We start from the raw sequence: 14,770 nt of genomic DNA, 5'->3' as shown, positions 1-14,770 counted from the left end.
AAAGGATCCGCATCAAAAAGATGGCCCAGCCAGATCTATCTACGGGCCAAGAAAGAAAGCTCTAGTAAGCAATGCAACACAACAAATATCCGAACATCATGGCACACCCAAATACAGGGGTGCCGCACACCCCCTATGTTTCACCGATGAGGTGCTGGACCATGAATTTCCAACGGGATTCAAGCCCGTAAACATAGAGGCATAGGACGGAACAACAGACCCTGGGGTCTGGATCGAGGATTATATCCTCCACATACACATGGCCAGAGGAGATGACCTCCACGCCATAAAATACTTACCCCTCAAGCTTAAAGGGCCAGCCCGGCATTGGCTCAAAAGCCTTCCCGAAAACACCATTGGAAGTTGGGAAGAGCTTGAGGATGCTTTTCGGGCAAATTTTCAAGGGACCTATGTCCGCCCTTTGGATGCAGACGATCTCAGTCACATAACTCAACACCCCGGAGAGTCAGCCCGGAAATTCTGGAACAAATTTCTTACTAAAAAGAATCAGATAGTCGACTGTCCGGACGCCGAAGCCCTAGCAGCTTTTAAGCATAACGTTCGAGACGAATGGTTCGCCAGACACCTCGGCCAAGAAAAGCCAAGAACAATGGCCGCATTAACAAGCCTCATGACCCACTTTTGCGCATGAGAGGATAGCTGGTTGGCAAGATGTAGCACCAGCGACCCAAGTACATCTGAAGTTAGGGATGGAAACGGAAAACCCCGACGCAACAAGGACCAGCGCCGGAATAAGAGAAACAACCCAAAGAGCACGACGGTCAACGTCGGATTCAAAAGCTCGCGGCAGAATCAGAGAAAGCCGCCCCTCAAGGATAACAGGGACGAGCTATCCAACTTAAACAAAATCTTGGACAAGATATGTCAAATACACAGTACTCCGGGGAAGCCTGCGAACCATACCCACAGAGATTGTTGGGTTTTCAAGCAATCCGGCAAACTCAACGCCGAACACAAGGGGATCGACACACCAAGTGAGGACGACGACGAACCCCACAAGCAGAGCACCAGGAAACAAAAGGATTTCCCACAAGAAGTCAAAACAGTAAACTTACTTCACGTGACGAACAGAATGGCACCAACAGAGATACGCGCCATACGGCCTATCCCAAAGGAGTCTCGCCAATGGTTGTTAAAACCGATCACCTTCGACCATCAGGATTACTCTAGAAGTATCCGGAATGCAGGCTGGACTGCCTTGGTATTAGATCCAATAATCGGCGGACTCCACTTTACAAATGTCCTGATGGACGGCGACAGTGGTCTAAACCTGTTATACCAGGACACAATCCGCAACATGGGGATAGACCCAACAAAAATTCGCCATAGCAAAACCTCCTTTCAAGGGGTAACGCCAGGCCCGGACGCCCGTTGCATGGGTTCTCTCCGACTAGAAGTTATGTTCGGCTCCCCCGATAACTTCCGTCGTGAACAGCTAACTTTCCACATCGCCCCATTCTCAAGTAGCTATCAAGCACTGCTGGGACGCGAAGCTTTCGCCCGCTTTAACGCAATACCGCATTATGCATCTCTTACGCTTAAGATGCCCGGTCCACGAGGCATCATCTCATTAAAGGGAAAACATTGAGTGTTCCTCCCGCGCGGAAGATAGTGCGGCTGCCTTGACAGCCCCACAATAAAGCGGCTTCACCAGCCAAAGCACCTAAACAGGTCGTCAAGACCACGGACACGGCTAGACGAGTCTGGCATAAACATACAATTGATAAAGGCTTAATAGCCGTATACCCCTGTACTAGGGGCTCCGCGCATATAAAACAAGAGATAATAAAGCTCAATTTTACCCATTTCGATTTATACTTCATTTATTTAGTATAACTCATGTTCGGCACGATCTTTCCTAAACTAAGTTCCTCTCTTTTACAGATGAACACCGTGCTACGCCCGTCTAGGATACGGCACAACGGAGACACAGGCGCAGACGTGCAGCAGGGACCCGTTCCAAGGATTCTTTTCAGATTAAGACCCTGCGTAAACCTTTTTTACTGTCTCTTGTTGATACATATCCCCTGGTTTCTTGGTATAACCAAGGAGGAGGCTGGCGTTTTGGCATGTGGCCACGTCAGAGTTTTGCGCGTACCTGGACACTAGGGGCTTATTACTAAGGGCGTTATCCCGCCCGCCCTCATAAAGACCGAATACCTTAGGGAGTGTTCGGCGTCGCGAGTTTGGCCTTATATGCATCAGCTCCGAATCATGTCTTTGGTCAAATGTTGGGTTTGCCAGCTCCTGTGTTTTGCCACCTTACGTTCCGCTCTATCGGCTAAGGCGGCACCAGGAGAACTACTGCGATTGTGCCTCGGTTCGGCCAGGCGAGCACCTGAGTAGAGAAAGCCGAAAACTGACTGTCATGATATAGCGTGAGACTGGTCAACCACTCGATGACTTACTGGAATCTTTAGGATTCCTCCGCATTAACGAAGGGCCGCTTCCCGGCCAGGCACATATGCGCCCCGAGTTCGGGCGAGCGCAGGCGCCACCAGGGGCTATATAAGTAGCCTCACTGTCAAACTCCTATGGCTAAGTGAAAGTGATAAAGCATCATAGTCCGATTGCCTAGTTCGTTGCGCTATCACCTCCTTTGTAGGACCAAGACGTTGGATCAAGTGTGAAAATGCGCCTTCTGCGAACACCCCCGCATTATGTGCGTGGGGGCTGAAGCCGACGACTGCCATCTTTCAGATTATATATACATATATGTTAAACGGCCGCACAGGAGGTATTATAATACTTGCAGGCACAAGTATAAAAAGCTTCTACAATTTATCAAAATATTGTTTTACAATAATATATGCTATTCGAATATAGTATCCTTCGAGCACTGCGTCTCTATTAAACGAGCGCCTTGCAGAACTTCCTGAAAATAGTGCTCGGCAGGTACTCGGCTTCCATCCGAGTCTGGGGATGCAACAGCGGTGGCCTCCATTTCCGCCCAGTATGTTTTCACACGGGCAAGAGCCATCCGCGCACCCTCTATGCATGCTGACCTCTTCATCGCATTGATATGCGGCGCCACACCAGGGAACTGCTGCACCAAGTTGAAATAACTTTTCGGCTCTGGCCTCTCTGGCCACAGATGACTCATGACATACTTCATGGCAAGTCCGGACAACCCATTTAGCTTGACCCATTCGGCCAAACGATCGGCTAATGACAGTGGATGCTCCGGATTGTGGAACTGCGACCAAAAGAGCTTTTCCACTTCGCGATCTTCTTGATCTCGGAAGTGTTCGGCCGCATCCACGGCACTTGCTGCCAAATCCAGATAGGTGTCCGCTGTACTCCACATCCGGTCTAACGGAGCATGTTTAGGATCACAGAACTTCCTCCGCAGCATAAAGGGCTTTCCAGCCATGATCTCTCCGGCCTGACGCAACTCCTCCTTCATAGCTCTCATTGCAGAGCGAGCATCCTTGGCATCGGAAACGGCCTTCTCCAGGTCCGTCTGTTCCACCCTATCTTCTTTTTCAAGAAGCTTGCAACGGTCAGCAACGTTCTTCAGCTACACGGCCATCTCGGCCATTTCCTTCTTGCTTCGGCAGTGAGCAGCCTGTTCGGCTTTCAGCTCTTCAATTGCCTTTCCGGCAGCCGCATCACTTTTCCTGGCTTGCTCCTTGGCTCGGGCAAGTTCCGCCCGAAGATTCTCCATGGCAGCAGCACCATCTGCATCAAGCGCACACATTGTAAGATACTGGCATAAAGCTCCTCTTACCAGGTGCCGCCGGAGGAATTACATACCTTGGGCTTCGTCAAGCCGCTTGTTGACAAGCGCGATGTCGGCACCTGCCACGTCAAGTTGCCGCTTTAGCTCGGCAAATTCATCAGTCCGGCTTGACACCGGACACTTCGCCACCTACGTATGAAGGCGGCATATTAGACCTGGGATTATGATCCTCTGCACGCCGTCACTTTTGACAACGCACAGAGTCTCAGGGGCTACTATCTACACAGGGCGCATCTTATTTATGCGCAACTGTCCAAAAAGGGTACACTATTTCACGTACCTCAAAACCTGTCAGTAAACTCCTGACAGCCTCGTGCAATCTGCTCTCCACGGATGAAATCCTCTCAATCACCGTACCCATCAATGCACGGTGCTCCTCTGAGATAGATGCTCGCCCTATCAGATCCTTCATCTCCTCCGACCGTGCACCAGACGGCACCGGACTCGTCTGATGGCCCTTTTCGAAGGCCGGACGCGGAGGGCTTTGGGGGGGGCACATGACTACCTTCCGGCCCTGCCGAATTCGGAGAAACCCTCTGCGACGATACCTCAGGGTCGCCCGCCTCGCAAGGCGGTACGGCAGGGGGAGGCGTTCCGCTCTCCATCATCTCTGGAAGAAGATCCCCCGAAGACGAGCTCTGCTAAGAAAGGCTAAGGTCCGAGCTACAAGGTAAATTTTCGATTACTTTTCTCAGATATAAAGAAAGGATTTCTCTCGTTTCTTAAAAAGAAAACTCCTCTCTACTTACGGCTCGGTGGAGGGCTGATCCCCTTGAGGGCATAATTCGGCCGAAGTATCCCCCAGCACAGGACCCTCTGGCGAAGATTTCTTCCCCCGCTTTGAGGCCATGGTCTCCGGGTCTTCAGAGGCGGTCCTCTTCTTCCCCTGAGGAGAGGAATTTTCGATTCCTCCCTTTCGGACAACCTCCTTCAAGGAGGCTGTAGCTTCCTTGTCCCCTCCCTCCCTTTCCTTTGAAGGCACAACCTCCAACATCCTGACTAGCACGGGACCCAACGCAGTCTCGGGGAGGGGGGCCGGACACCTGATTAGCTTTGCTTTCGCTATCCACTCCTGTTTAAAGGACAACTCTTTTAGGGGCAATTTTATGATAAATATACGGATAGCGAGTCCGGGCACAAGGCTACTTACTTGAGTATCCGGACGATTGCAGCTCAGACCTGCGTCCTCCGTAGAATCCGGACACACTACTTGTGGTCCGAAGAACAATTTGTACATCTCCATGGGCGTCATGCCAAGAAAATGTTGGAGAACTCGTGGTCCCTCCGGGTTGAACTCCCACAGGCGGAGAGGGCGACGTTTGCAGGGCAGAACTCGGCGAATTAACATAACATGCGTCACCACGACCAGACCGATGTCTCTTTCTAGGAGATATTGGATGCGGCCCTGCAACAGGGGCACGTCCTTTGCCGACCCCCAGTCCAGCCCCTTATTAACCCATGACGCCAGCCGTGGTGGGGGACCCGAGCGGAAAGCAGGCAGCGCCACCCACTTGGTGCTCCTGGGAGCCATGATATAAAACCACTCTCGTCGCCATAAGCTGGACTCCTCTTGAAAAGAGCCCTCGGGCCATGGAGCACCAACATTCTTGCTTATAAAAGCACCTCCGCACTCCGCGTGCCGTCCCTCGATCATCTTCGGCTCTACTTTGAAGGTCTTGAGCCATAGTCTGAAGTGAGGAGTAATACGGAGGAAGGCTTCACACACGACGATGAATGAGGAAATATGGAGGATGGACTCCGGAGCTAAGTCGTGAAATTCCAGCCCATAATAAAACATGAGCCCCCTCACGAAGGGATCCGTCGGGAAGCCTAGCCCCCGAAGGAAGTGAGACAGGAACACCACACTCTCACCAGGCTTGGGAGTGGGAATGACCTGCCCTTTAGCAGGCAGCCTATGCGAGATTTCGCCGGTCAAGAACCTGGCCTCTCTCAACTTCAGCACGTCCTCCTCCGTGACGGAGGAGGGAATCCATCGGCCTCGAAGGTCGGAACCGGACATTGTCGAAGGTCCGAAGCGCCTGAAATCTGGAGCCTTGGGTGTTGGAACTCGAGGCGAAGGGCGAACTCGTTTGAGATTGAAAGAAAGGAGTAAGGCCTTGGTCTCTTTATAAGAGGTTGAATACCAAGGGCCCTCCCCGTGACCATTTGGGACTCGCCTTTGATCGAGAAAACATACCAACGGGTACGGTTGGGTTACCCATGCCCGTATTGATGAGAATCTCGGAATAAGGGGACACGATCTCTGCTTTGACAAGACGTGCCAAGGAAACCGCCTCGCTAAACGCGCTGAGGTCGGACAGTAAAATGATTCGAATAAAGACTTGGCCGTGGTGTGATGTCACGCTACGGAATACGTCAGCAGATTAGATTTGTGTAAATATTATTCTCTCTATGGCAATATGTGGAAACTTATTTTGCAGAGCCGGACACTGCCTTTGTGTTCGAAATCTTCTATGAAGTACTTGGAGGAGGAACCCGCCTTGCAATGTCGAAGACAATCTGCGCACCGGACTCGTTGTCATTGAAGACTGGTTCAGGGGCTACTAAGGGAGTCCTGGATTAGGGGGTGTCCGGATAGCCGGACTATACCTTCGGCCGGACTCCTGGACTATGAAGATACAAGATTGAAGACTTCGTTCCGTGTCCGGAAGGGACTTTCCTTGGCGTGGAAGGCAAGCATGGCGATACGGATATGTAGATCTCCTACCATTGTAACCGACTCTGTGTAACCCTAGCCCTCTCCGGTGTCTATATAAACCGGAGGGTTTTAGTCCGTAGGAACAACAATCATACCATAGGCTAGCTTCTAGGGTTTAGCCTCCTTGATCTCGTGGTAGATCTACTCTTGTACTACCCATATCATCAATATTAATCAAGCAGGACGTAGGGTTTTACCTCCATCAAGAGGGCCCGAACCTGGGTAAAACATTGTGTCCCCTGCCTCTTGTTACCATCCGCCTAGACGCACAGTTCGGGACCCCCTACCCGAGATCCGCCGGTTTTGACACCAACAGCGCTGCTCCAGGAGGAGGTGGCCTACAACGCGCATGCGGAGGTGCAGCGCCCCACGCCTACGCGACCGCCTGACGCATCGCCGAGGCTCAACGTGCCGCTTCCTCTGCCTCCTCCACCGGCGCGCGCGACACCACCAGCTCCAGCCACGGATCGCTGCGCCACAGACGCCGCACGAGCCGACTCATCCAAGCTCAAGGCTCCGCGCGACCACCGCGGAGCGTGGGGCCTGTGCTTTAAGTGCGGCGAGCGATGGGGACCCGACCACACCTGCCCGACGTCGGTCCAACTCCATGTCGTCGAAGAACTTCTGGAACTCTTCGGCATCGACGCAACAGCAGCACCAACGCAACTAGAAAATGCTCAAGATGAAGTAGTCATGGCCATCTCCAAACCGGCCCTGACGGGGGGCGTATCGAGCAAGGCATTCCAGTTACGCGCGTGGATCCAAGGGCGTGAAGTGCTGATGCTAGTGGACTCCGGCAGCACCACGTCCTTCATCAACGAATTCCTAGCGGCGTCCATCCAGGGAGTCCAACCTCTCCCACGCACGTACCAGGTGCGCGTGGTCGATGGGGGACTGCTTGCCTGCTCTTCTAGTGTGCCACAGTGCCAATGGTGCACTCAGGGCCACCAGTTCACGACGAATATGAAGGTGCTGGTGCTCGGGACGTACGACGCAATCTTGGGCATGGACTGGCTCGAGGAGCACAGTCCCCCGTCGACCGCGGGGGCAATTCGTCTCCCAGGGCACAAAGCTACTTCCTCAACTTGCACCGTCATCAACGCTCTCCAACTTCAGCAACTGTGCAACACGGATGCCATCACGCATATGGCGTTGATCTACGCGACGACCAGCGAGGGTAGCAACAACACCACTTCGCTAGAGATTCAAGCTGTCCTGGAGGAATTCGCGGATGTGTTCAAAGAACCAGAAGGGTTGCCACCCTGCCGCGACTGCGATCACAAGATTCCGCTTATACCAGGAGCCCAGCCGGTGAACATTCGACCCTACCGACACAAGCCAGAGCACAAGAAGGAGATCGATGCACAAGTGGAAGAGCTTCTCCGCCAGGGCATTATCCATAAAAGCAGCAACCCCTTCTGTTCTCCAGCTATCCTCGTCAAGAAGAAGGACGGGACATGGAGGCTCTGTATCGACTACAGACACCTCAACGCCATCACTTACATCGCCAAGTACCCCGTGCCTATCATCGAAGAGTTGCTGGATGAGCTGCATGGTGCAGCCTGGTTCTTCAAGCTGGATCTACGCTCGGGCTATCACTAGATTCGCTTGGCAGAAGGCGAGGAGTACAAGACCGTGTTCTAGACGCATTTAGGCCACTACGAGTTCCTGGTGGTTTCTTTCGGGTTAGCGGGTGGACCGGCCACGTTCAACGGAGCTCTGACGACCACCCTCAAACTAGTCGACCGCAAGTGCGTGCTCCTCTTCTTCGATGACATCCTCGTGTTCAGCAAGACTCTACGAGACCACATCAATCACCTGCGACAAGTGCTGCAACTTTTGCGCCGAGACCAATGGCACGTGAAGATGTCCAAGTGCGAGTTCGGCCAGCACAGCCTATCATACCTGGGACACGTCATCAGCGATCAAGGGGTATCCACGGAACCAACCAAGATACAGGCAGTATCCAACTGGACGACTCCAACTGATGTCAAAGCAGTCCGCAACTTCTTGGGGCTCGCTGGGTACTATCGAAGATTCGTCAGGAATTTTGGGATCATAGCTCGTCCACTGTTCAACCTTCTGAAGAAAGGGACGCCGTTCGTCTGGACACCGGGCACAGATACATCATTCCAGCTACTCAAACAACATCTGATCGAAGCCCCAGTTCTGGCGCTGCCCAACTTCGCCAAGCCATTCGTGATCGAGACTGACGCATGTGACAAAGGGATCGGAGTGATACTGCAGCAGGATGGTCATCCAATTTCTTACATGAGCAAAGCCTTGAGCCCTCGATACCAAGGACTCTCGACCTATGAGAAGGAATACTTGGCAGTTATTGTGGCCGTAGACCAGTGGCGTCCCTACCTCCAACATGCTGAATTCACCATCCTTACTGATCAGCGCAGCTTGACGCACCTGACGGAGCAGCGGCTTTCGACACCATGGCAGCAACGGGCTTTCACTAAACTGCTGGGGCTCCGATACATCATCAAGTACAAAAAGGGATCCGAGAACACGGCAGCGGATGCCTTGTCCAGAGCAAAAACAACTGAAGTACTGCACACCATCAGTGTGTGCCAACCAGCATGGCTCGAAGATATTATCAACAGCTACAACACCAACCCTCGGGTGCAAAAACTCCTGGAGCAGCTGGCTGTTCGAGAGGATCCAAAAGGACGATTCCAACTACAGAACGGACTGCTCCGCTTTCGTGGCCGCATCTGGCTGGGGGGAACCACAGCTATGCAACAGCGCATCATCGCAGCTTTCCACGATAGCCCAATGGGTGGATACTCCGGCTTCCCAGTGATCTATCGCCGCATCCGCAGGTTGTTTTCCTGGCCCAAAATGAAGGCGGATGTGCAACAGTATGTGCGGTGTTGCCAGGTTTGTCAGCAGGCCAAACCAGACCGCACAGCTTCACCAGGGTTGTTAATGCCATTGCCAATCCCCAAGGAGTCGTGGGATCTCATCACCATGGACTTCGTGGATGGATTGCCGCAATCGGGGCAACACAATTGCTTGCTTGTGGTGGTCGACAAGAGAACTCGGTGTGCTCACTTCCTTCCTCTGGCTCACCCCTATAAAACATCGAAAGTGGCTATCCTCTACATGCAACAACTCTACAAGCTGCACGGTTTTCCCGGGGCTATCGTATCTGACAGCGACCCAGTTTTCACCAGCCACTTTTGGCAAGAACTATTCAAGTATGCAGGTACAGAATTGCGCATGAGCACGGCGAACCACCCGTAGACTGACGGCCAAACCGAAAGGGTGAACCAGTGCATCGAGACTTATCTGCGCTGCTTCGTACAAGCGTGTCCGAAGCGATGGAGTTTCTGGGTGCCTCTGGCGCAGTTCTGGTACAACTCATCGCATCACTCCGCCATCGGGATGACACCATTCAAGGCCATGTTTGGGAGAGAACCAAGGCACTGGGGGATCACTGCATCAACATCGTCGACGGTACCAGCGCTGCAAACCTGGCTCGAGGAACGGGCAGTTATGCAAGATCTCATCCAACAACAACTCCATCGCGCACGCCAGATCATGCAAGAACAAGCGAACAAGAAGCGCTCCTTCCGTCAGTTTCAGGTCGGCGATTAAGTCTTCCTCAAACTGCAGCCTTACATCCAAACCTCAGTGGCTCCTCGAGCAAACCACAAGCTCAGCTACAAGTACCACGGTCCGTTCAAGATCATCGACAAGGTCAATGAGGTCGCCTACAAACTGCAACTTCCCCCTCAAGCAACGATGCATCCAGTATTCCATGTTTTGCAACTTCGGCAAGCGCTACTCCCAGGCACAACAACATCCACAACTCTACCTTCAGAAGCAGGCGACACGGCGATCCCGATCAAGATTCTCCAAACAAGATGGCGCAAGAAGAATGAGATCATGATCGAGCAAGTCCAAGTCCAATGGTCAGTGGGCGCAGCACTTGACACAACCTGGGAAGACAAGCAGGCACTTCAAGCTCGCTTTCCTCATGCGGAGGCTTGGGGGCAAGCCTCGTCTCAAGGAGGAGGGGATGTTAACTTCCCTGACGGCTCGGCCCCACCTGCCAACGAGGCGCGGGCTCGGCCCAGTAGCGCCCGGCGAAGCAACCCATGCTACTTTGGCCCAGAATGGCACAACCAACCCGGTCCAACTACTCCCACTACTTAAGCCACCGCTGCCTCGCTTTTCCCCTTATCCAGTGGATCAGGAACCCGGCGACGGCACGAACCCTAATGCGTCTTAGATCGATCCATTCTTGTAATCGAAGCTTGTACTAGACTATATTGCCAGTGAGAGATATTCGATCGACTTCTCCCTTCGCTTGATCCTAACACATCCAGTGTCATTAAATGCCTCGGCGACATGGGAGACATGGGGCTGCGGCGCAGTCTATATAAGCCGCACGCCCCTCCATAGCCGGGCACGAGCAATCCTTGTAACCATATACATCAAATCAAGGCAAGTCTCAGGGCACGAGACATAGGGCTGTTACCTCCGCCGAGAGATGCCTGAAATAGTTGAACACACGGTGTTACACCTGCGCCGTAGCTAGGTTCTGCCCCTTATTCATACCCCTATTACTCATTGTCAGGATCCTAACCCCGAAAGCCACCCTTGGAGCATGGTAAGGTGGCCTCCCTTACCCGAGCACGCACAGACGATGTCCGCCTTCTCATCCTCCACCGCGGCTGTAGCCGTCTCCACCACTGACAGTTGTGCCACCCCTCACCTTCTCGTCCTCCGCCATGCTGCCCGACCACTCCTAACCCCACCCTAGATCGGAGCCTCATTCCTCGCCCAGCCTCCCACGGCTCCTCCCCTCGATGTCGGCCTCCATGGCCCCTGCCCCGCCTTGCTCCATCCACCTCCAGAACCACTACCTCTAGCTCCCCGCCGGCCACCGGAGCCCCGCTGAACCTCATTCCGGAGCTCCCTCGTGTCTCGCAGCTCTGGATCCAGTGAACCGATCTGATCAGCCACTCGTCATCCATCCAGGGCATGGCCATCAGGGTCCCCGGCCTCCCTGCCACCACTGGATATGCATACCCAGCACTTGCCCATCGATGGATCTAGCAGGATCCTCCTCTGCCGACGGCGAACTACCTCAACGACGGCTCCCGTCTGGATCAAGGAGGTGCTCTCAATGGCCGACATAGCTCACTCCCCCTCTCTGCTTGATCCCGTGACACCCCCCCCCCCCCCCCCCCCCCCCCCACCCACCGCGCGCCTCCCGCGCCACCCAGGCAATGGATCCAGCCCCACCGTGCAGCCCACGTGACGGATCCGGCCGCCGTAGGCCCACAGCACAGTCCCGGTGACTCCCTGGACCTTTCTGCCCTCGATCTCACCTGCTCCCCTCAGTGTTTCTCCATCGTCACCAAGCTGTTGCATCCACATCCCTCCCTCCTCTTTGGCCATGACGGCGACCTGTGATGGGCTCCCACGGCTACCTACATGGGTCCTCACGTGCAGTTTGCCGGCGCGCAGCAGCACCCGCGTTCATTTCGCTGAGGGGCAGAGGCCCCCGCATGTAGTTCTCCGGCAGGAAGTGCGGCAGCACCACCCGTGTAGTTAAGTAGCCCCCCACTATAGTTGGCCATGCTGCCATATGCAGTTTGCTGGAGGGACAGAGAAGGTTCTCTCATCAGGGGGAGTCGACGTCGCAACCTTGCAGTCCACAGCGAGCCGCACTGCATTCATGTAGTTTGCGTGTACCATGAAGTCCACTGTTAGCTCTCGTTTGTTACAAAAATTTGGTGGTTCACTTCTGTTTATGGAAAACACGAGGAGAATACTTTCTTTTTGGATGTGGTTCACTTGTACTATGCGTTGGTTGATTTTCATTTTTTAAAAGTTTTGCACTTCGCATGTTCAGTTTCCGAGAAGTTCTAAATTGTTGCTGATTTGGAATGGGCATATGCAGTTCGGCAGATGGTCAAGCAGTGCACCATGGTCCACGGGCATGGGAAGTGCGGCGTGTGGGTGCATGCAGTATGCAACGCTCCTGTTCTACTATTTTTTCTTGAACTGGCTACTGCTGATTTTGTGTGTATGTATGTGTGTGTGGCTGTGCAAAAGAAAAGATGGATGTATTGTGTCCATGAGCATCATAGTACTTTGTTTTATGTTTTGTGAGGTTCATTTGTTCTTTAAATTACTCAAAGAATGTTGGTGCAAGGTAAAAAAAAGTTGATGCAAAGAAATGTAATTTTAAATGCAGTCCACTCGCCTCATTCATGCAACTCGCTAACATTGATCATGTGGTCGAGATAAGTTTGAAAGTGCTCCTAAACCGTAGCGAATTAGAGAAAGTAATATGACTATTTTGTAGACTCCACGCATGGTAGGGCCTCTCTTCTATAGACTCAGTACTTGCAGTATCTCGGAGCATCTTGGAGTAGCTTCTTGGAGACTTGCGGTATCATCTTGGAGTAGTTAGAGTACTCCAAAAAGACAGTGGTTAGTGGAGGAAGAGAGTTTCTTCAACATACTCCATCTGAAGATTTAAGTGCAGTATTCCTTGCAGTAATTATTACAGCGTTGCTATAGTTTTGTTAAGTATAGTACTCCTTGCAATAAATATTCAGAGAAGGTGTTAATTTTGCACATGAAGCTACTGTTAATGGATTAGCTGATCTGGTGTACTAACAGAGAAGGTGTACGGTTAATTACAGTATTCAGAGCACTGTTAATTTTGGACTATCTTGTTTCTGCTAATGGAGTAGTTATTCAGAAAAGGTGATCTGGTGCAGTAGCTTGATCTGGTGCAGAAGTTTGATCTGATGTAGTGATTTTTCAGAGCAGTAGCTGATCTTGTGTAGTAGTTATTCAAAAATTGATGTAGTGCAGCTTCTCTTCTCTTTCTCTTCTCTTATCTTCTCTTCTCTTCTCTTCTCTTCTTAACAGTAGCAGTGCAGCTCTAGAGGAGTACTCCATTAACAGTAGCAGTATATCTTCTCTTCTTTTCTCTGCTTACAAGGGGAGTATTCCAGTAATTTATGTAGTTGAGCTAGCTCTTCTCTTCTCTGAATACAGTAGTCGAGGTACAAAAATTTTGGGAGTACAGTATGGTGGAGTAATATGTTGGGAGTACAAAGAATTTTGGCCTAATATATGGAGTACTCTCTTTCCTGGAGCTATGGAGTACTCTAGCAGTAGTTGTTGAGGAGTACAAAGAATTTCAGTAAAGTTTCTCTTCTCTTCTCCTCTAGAGCTTCTCTTATCTTCATTTCTTTGTTGGAGTAGCTGTTGAGCACTAGCAATAATTAAAATTTCTCTTCTCTTCTCATCCTGCTTCATTTAAACTCTCTCTCTCTCTCTCTGTGTGTGTGTGTGTGTGTGTGTGCTGTCTTTAGTACACACCCTCTTCCATACACATTTTCACTAAAATTAACTGCAACCTTTTCAGTTAACTCAAACATTCATTCTCTTCTCTGAACTGTTTGTTATGTAAAACTGTCGTTGATGAACTGTTGCTGCTATGTCAAACTGTTGTTGTTGTATGCTGCTACTACTGCATTACTGTTTCTGCTGATGTACTCAATTATTGTTTCTGCTAATGTACTCAATTACTGCTGATGGAGTATGTCAAATAGCTGCTGCTATGAAACAGTTTGAGTCAAATTGATGCTACTGCTGCTGCTACTCGATTACTGCTTCTGGTCTTCTCAATTACTCAAGTGATCAATTGATTTGCAGGAGAAGGAGCAACAGCCATGGAGTACTCCAGGAGCAGATCATGCCCAAAGGGACCACACCCAGGAGATGGTCGTGGATCAAACTGCTGCGCCCCGGGGCTGGTGCTTGTGATGAGCGACGAGGAGAAGCAGGGACCTGGGAGCGCATGGATGATGGATGCGCGAAGGATGAGCGCCTTGGACCTAGAAGATGGATTCGCCTGGGGCCTGGGAGCGACGGAGGATGGACGCCTGGGAGTGCCGAGGAGAAGCGATTTGAAATCCTAGGAGCAAAGGGGGAAGGCGACGATGGGGATAGCGATTCAAAACAGGGGTAGCGTTGTAAATTCCTTCATTTCAAAACAGGGCCTCGAAATGTTCTCTTCAACGCCATATATTTCAAAACGGTGGGAGCAGTTTCATGCCGATATTGAGCACCATTGTGTCTCGCTCCCATCACAATTGAATATTTCTCCATTGTATTGTTATCGTATATGAATACGCATGATAAACCTGGATTACTATCGATGCTTCAAAACATTTGGACCGACACCCATCATACAAGTACTGCACATGTTTCTACTGCTTTTGTACGCACAGATCTATTTA

The 14,770-nt window shown here is 51.6% G+C and overlaps 1 protein-coding gene across 4 annotated transcripts; it reads left to right on the top strand.

Moving 5' to 3' along the window:
* The first annotated feature begins 10,843 nt into the window (after positions 1–10,843).
* LOC147965121 (uncharacterized) lies at positions 10,844–14,643 on the top strand. 4 transcript variants are annotated; one of them, XR_015608142.1, is made up of 3 exons: positions 11,075–11,799; positions 12,409–12,476; positions 14,184–14,249. XR_015608142.1 is itself a non-coding variant. In XM_087527905.1 (3 exons), exons 1-3 carry the CDS (start codon positions 11,549–11,551, stop codon positions 14,447–14,449), a joined length of 405 nt encoding a protein of 134 aa, XP_087384031.1. In that variant the 5' UTR covers positions 11,079–11,548; the 3' UTR covers positions 14,450–14,643. The 4 variants fall into 4 exon arrangements, 1 of the variants encoding a protein (XP_087384031.1); XM_087527905.1 differs by having other exon boundaries at positions 11,079–11,619; positions 14,184–14,643; XR_015608140.1 differs by having other exon boundaries at positions 10,844–12,944; positions 14,184–14,325.
* The last annotated feature ends 127 nt before the right edge of the window (positions 14,644–14,770 follow it).

The sequence above is a fragment of the Triticum urartu genome, chromosome 6A (genome assembly GCF_056163025.1).
Source record: "Triticum urartu cultivar PI428250 chromosome 6A, HENAU_Tu73, whole genome shotgun sequence".
NCBI classification, from domain to species: Eukaryota; Viridiplantae; Streptophyta; class Magnoliopsida; order Poales; family Poaceae; genus Triticum; species Triticum urartu.
Note: the sequence above shows the minus strand (reverse complement) of the source record. Positions and strands in the feature narration are given on the sequence as shown.